We start from the raw sequence: 5,854 nt of genomic DNA on the forward strand, positions 1-5,854 counted from the left end.
CGCCTCATGGCGGCCCGCCTGAAGCTGGTGGTCGTGGGCGACGGCGGCTGCGGCAAGACCTCGCTGCTGCTGGTCTACGCCGAGGGTGCATTCCCCGAGGTGAGCCGCGCCCCCGGGGCCGGGCACGACAGAGGGGCCGGAGCGGGAGGGGGGCGGGTGACAGCACGGGGCAATGGGCTTGGACTGCAGCGAGGAAAGTTGAGGCTGGAGATTGATCCCCGCGTTTCCTCGCGCACAGCGCTACGCCCCGTCCGTGTTCGAGAAGTACAGCACCACGGTCCAGGTGGGCAGCAAGACGGTCGCCCTCGACTTGTACGACACCGCAGGTGAGACAGTCGCCACCTTGGTGGGGTCGGGGGGGTGGTTATCGTCTCAGCGGTGGAGGGGGGCAGCGACTCGGGTCGGGCTCCATGATCCTCATTTCCACGCTTGACCAGGCTGGGTCGGTGGCATAGCACGTTTCGGTTCAGTTTGTTCCATTTCAGCGTAGTGCTGTGCGTTCGCATTGAAATTTAAGAGAGGCCCAAACGCCCCGAAATAATGAAATCACGGCTGTTGTGACTAGTGAAAAGACTGTCACTGTCTAAATGAATTTGCATTTTTATTCATGGATTTGTTCTTAATGGTACAGTCGACGAAGGAAGTGGCACTTAATAGTGAATATATCTGAAGGTATTAAAAATCCAGTGCCCGGAAGCAAAACGTAATGTAATCAACCAGGAAAACGCGTTAATTTCCTACCATGTGTAATCAAAAACAATAAAAGAGGTTTTAAAAAAACCCATTAGTGTTCAAATTAGAAAGCCCCAAGTGCTAAATGTATTTGCAAACTTTGATAGGTTTTTTTGTGGTTTCCTCTCGGGGATCCGTGGAACGGTTTGTATTCGATTTACGGGGTCAGCGACTCTCGCTCATCCAGTCGCATTCGTAAGGGCCTCAACATTTCAGACAGCGCGAGCTGGGAAATTGAGTGGAGTTCTCCCAATATACACGTGTGTGATGGAAAGGTGAATTTGGGCCACTCAGGGGATTGTTGTTATTTATACTAGTGCATTTGTGCTTTTGAATCCACTGTAAGGCATTTGAATCGTCTTTTAGTGGTACCCTTTGATAGAGAAATTATCTTTACAGGAAACTTTTTATCCAGTGCAGTAAGATCTTGATTACCCACATTTCTCTTAAGAAATTCCTAGTATGACTCTGTGTTTAACAACAAGAGCATCAAGAAACAAAATGATATGGATAATATCTGCCCTACTGTGCAGCAGGCTCTCTTTACTAAGTGTTACACTCTGGAGTTAAATACCTAAGTTATATCTCAAAAAGGGCTCTTCTTTTTTTCTTAAAAAAAATGCATCTGAGTGCATGATGGTGGTGCCATCATCCTCCCTTTTGTTGCTAGAGCCCTTGCCCACCACATGGCAGGCTCTGACTCAGTCCTCCTCTGCATGAGAGTTTAAACTCAGTCTCGCACTTTGCAGGTGAGTGCCCGAAATGTCAGGCTGCTCTGGGTTTGGGGCAGGGTCTGCCCCTCCCATCAAAGCTTGTGCCACTTTGCTGAAAAGAATTCAAGATTCACGAGATTAATTGGATCAGAGAGGAGGAAAGAGACTGATCATGACTCTCTAGCCTAGTGGGTAGGGACACCCCCTGGATGTTGTGATCCACCCTCGCAGATCTGCTTGTTAAGATTGTCCCCCCAAGTTGAACAGCCTGGCCCATCAGATTCACCTTTCCTGAACTTCGTTGTTTACTTCACATAAGACGCGTCTACATGTGCTCCCCCTCCTATACCATTTAGTACTAACTGCGCGGTCCCGGCGGCACAACCCTACTGCGCAGTAGCTCGTTACTGCACGGTAGCATCGGCATCGCAGTTTGTGTCTGCCAACACTACGTTGCCATAGTGTCTCATGGAGATGTGCCCAGTATGGATTTATCATTTCCACACATCCTTTAAAGTCCAGTCCTCTTCTAACAGGCAAAACTCCAATTGATTTCTTCATATGCAGGATCGAGGCCCAGAATTGTGTCTCTCGTCTTGCAAATCTTGATAGTGCCGTACAAGAAGTAGGTTTAAAAAACCTTTTCAGTAGAACAGTATCGGAGAATGGCGTTTGATCTTCTGAAAAGTAAATGCCGAGGTATTTGTTTTCAGACAGGAGATGTTATTACATGATCACAGTTCCATTACATTGATTTTATTTCTGTCATATACTACAAGGAATGGATGCTAAATCATTTCATCAGATGAATGTAGATGCACCAGAGTGGCAGCTGTGTCTGGTAGAATTATGGAAATGCTGCATTTCTGCTGGCACAGAGAGAGGAACAAGTGCAGGCCACAACCCAGTGGAAATCAGCTTAGTCATACAAGTAAAATGATTTGAAAGCATAGTATATTGGCTGCAGTTTATGGAAAAAAAATTGATTTGCTTGGGCTCTTGAGTTTTAATTTTATCCTGGTCATGCTGCCATCTGACAAGCTGACCCAGTTACTACTTGCATACTGGTCTACATTTTCAAGAGTGCCAAGTGATTATGGGATGCCCCCTTTTTCAGTACCCAACCTGAGGCCCCTCAAGGGTCTCATTTTTACAGGCAAGATACTCAGCAGGTTGTCAACCTACTAAGCTCGCTCAAGACAAGTGTCCAATCTCACCTGATAACTTTTGAAAATTCTCCTCGCTCCATTTTATTATGATTGGGGCATCTATAGGTATGCCATTTTGTAAGCTGCATTAGTAAAGTTAAACTGTCTTTCTTAGCTATTTATATGGCCCCATGGCTGTAATATCTGAGTGCTTCACAATCTTTAATGCATTTATTCATAACAACACTACCATGAGGTATGGAAATACCATCTGTAACAAAGGGATAAAGCATAGAGAGCCTAAGTGACTTGCTCTGGAAGTTGACCTAACCATTGGACAGTTCTTCCTTTAAATTGTCTCAAAGCCAGTAGGAAAGTCCTTCCAGATACTGACTGAACAGTGTCAGTGGCCTGTTTTGAATAGCAATAAGCTAAATTAATGTCTGGGGCTTACATGTGCAAACTTACTCTTGGAGATTTTTTTCCTATTTATCTCAGATACCTCTGATGTAAAGCACATCAGTGATGATAAATTATTTTTCTCGTGTCAAATTAGGTCTTTATAAAGAACACAATTCAAGAGAAGATGAGAATACACTAAACGTACACCATAAATACACTTTATCCATGTGAGAAGGAAAATGTGCCTCATTTTCTGTTTAAACTAGTAATTAGGCAATGGGTGACCATTTAATGTCTCTGGAACTGTATTATTACGTTTTACATTTACACTGTGGTAGTATGTAGAAGTCCAAGGCAGTTCAAAGACCCGAAGTGTGTATAATTAACATTTTTGTTACTAAAGAAGAGGTTAACACTTGAAGTGGAGGATGTCAGCCAGTGGGTGTTTTCTCTTTTCAGTATAAAAGTGTAGGAAGTGTTTAGCTAACATAAGATTAGTAGGACTTATCTGAAGAAAACCCCCCACTCTATTTTAAACATGATGGCTTTAAAATAAACTGTTACTAGGGTCATGGAAGAGCTTGTCTGAAAAGGTTCAAATAGTTACAAGAATTTGAGATTGAGTCCAGACTCCCTAGATCCTTCTGTAAATATGAAAATAGCCAACTTCTGTGTCACAAATGATAGCAGGGTCATGATAGGAGATTTCTATCCTGTCCAGTGAAAAAGGAAGATAAATATTGGCATTCAAGTACTAACTTAAATAATGTTGGAGCTGTTTCATTCCCATATAATGTATTTAAACAAGACGCTGATTTTTTTTTTAATGAAACAAAACATTGAGACTTAGTAAAAGCTACTCTATAAATAACTACCTAGTTTTGAATATTTCTTTTTCCCTCCTCATCCTTAAGCAGGAGTTAGAAATGCAGAAGCTATTTTGTCCAGCATACGATGGCAACCAAAGTGCACAACCAGAAAGATACTTTAATGAGAGTCTCAATTTCTGGAGTGCTTTTCTTTTGGAAGGAACTTCACAAAGTTCAAAATCAGTCATCTTGGGGGTGAAGGGCTGCAACTAACAGACACATACCACAATAGAAGGTGGAAATATTGAAGGAAATCCCCACTTTCCAGCAGTACCATAGAGTGTGAGAGGACCTCAGGTTTTATAGGTGCTTTCCAAGACACCTTGTACATTAAATTGAGCTGCATGCATCTCATTCCCTCTGAAAGATGAAGCCTGATTCAACTCTGCCAGGTGTTTCAAGGACTGCATTCTGACCTGATATTGAGATCTCTAAGCTGTTCTCTCGCCCATTTAGAGGAAGACATGACCAGCAGGGTTGTATAGAAATATTAGACCAGGGCTTAGCAATGTTTTTGGCCAGAATGCCAAAAACATCCCCAACCTCAACTTCTAAGATGATGGTGTGCCAGGGGAGGATAGCAGGGGAGCCACGAAGGGCCCGATCCTTTTTGTGGCAGCATAGCCCCGGCCCCTTCCCTGCCGTCCACCCTGAGGCATGCGTGCCAAGCAAAATGCGTTCACACATCATGCTCTGGCACCTGTGGTAGGGGTTGCCTGCCCCTGTGCTAGAAGTAACATCGGAGGAGAAATATGCCCATGAAATATATTTTCCATGTGTATAATTTTACGTAAGTATTTTAGGAATAAGTAAGAATCATAACTTGGACTAACACTGGCTAGAACTTAGATGGTTTACAAGATGCTGTATTATCGCACGCTGCTTGCTCTATGATCTTCCTTATCAGAAACATCTTCCTGCTCTAGCAGGAAGTTAGTGGTCAGTGCAGTGTAACCTGCACAGCGTTTGTAAAAGCTATTGTTTCTCCTGCAGAAATGCTTTGCAACTGCTTATTCAATTAAATCTCCTTTTTGTCCTGTACCTGACAGTCAAGTAAAGGAACATCCAATAGTGCTGATGCTTTCTGCTGTAGTTCAGGATTTAATTTCTGATGCAGGTTTCTCACTCCAAGGCTATCTCTGAGTGCACAGCTTGGTAAAAGGGCATGTTCAGCATCTTATCACTCTGGGTGCCCAGTCTGGCTGTTTAAGGAGTGACCCTATCAGTCTCCACATGAAGTCCCTTCCAGTTCTGTGTGGCCAGAATGATGATTGCCATCAAGCTTTGAGAAAATTTTTAAATGAAGGCGTAGGAGGGACTGATTTCTTAATGTTTCGAAAGGGCCGAAACATGGGCCCAGGAAGAAGAGTCGTGAGAAAAAATGAAAATCTGTAAAATGTTGAGCCACATTTCATGCTTGATTCATCTCTGCCAGAAAGTTAGTTTCCCAAAACTTCCCAAATGGAGTGCTGGAAATATAGACTCAAAAAATTTGCAGCAACTCTAAAACCTTGACTAACAAAATAAGAATTTAGGCTTTTTCCTTTAACTTCATAGGTTCTTCATTATGTGATTACGTTTCCATTTTAATAGGAAATGTACCTCATTTGAGACAGCACGTTGGCTTGACCTTTGGAGTGACATGCAGTGTTCCAACTACGTGAAGGGAGAAAATCTTTTCCAGGTTGGCAGCAATGGGCAACACTAATTGTGAGACGAAGAGAACAGCGCTCGTGCCTGTAGTCATAGGATGCCATTGATCATTAGCTTTACATAAATATTTTTTGTCTTTCCTGTCAACAGTAGTCCCAGAGGAAGTTTTCCACTCTGAGAGTATCCTATTTGTAACTATACATGGCTTTTCTAATTAAAGTATCCAGAAAATCTGAAAAGAAGTTTCTTTTTCTCTTCCCTGCCTGCTTAGTCTTTTCAGCATGTTATGAAATACAGGCAATACATTTCAAACTGATAAAATAAAACACTTCATTAC

General features: G+C 42.8%; 1 protein-coding gene across 1 annotated transcript in view; it reads left to right on the forward strand.

Moving 5' to 3' along the window:
• Positions 1 to 6: 6 nt before the first annotated feature.
• Positions 7 to 5,854, forward strand: part of RHOF (ras homolog family member F, filopodia associated) — an 18,697-nt gene continuing 12,849 nt past the window's right edge. The window contains exons 1-2 of the mRNA XM_019507290.1: positions 7 to 99; positions 239 to 326. Of these exons, the coding sequence (XP_019362835.1) occupies positions 7 to 99; positions 239 to 326 (181 nt within the window). The remainder of the gene's footprint in view (positions 100 to 238; positions 327 to 5,854) is intronic.

The sequence above is a fragment of the Gavialis gangeticus genome, unplaced genomic scaffold (genome assembly GCF_001723915.1).
Source record: "Gavialis gangeticus isolate Ggan-Ray unplaced genomic scaffold, GavGan_comp1, whole genome shotgun sequence".
NCBI classification, from domain to species: Eukaryota; Metazoa; Chordata; order Crocodylia; family Gavialidae; genus Gavialis; species Gavialis gangeticus.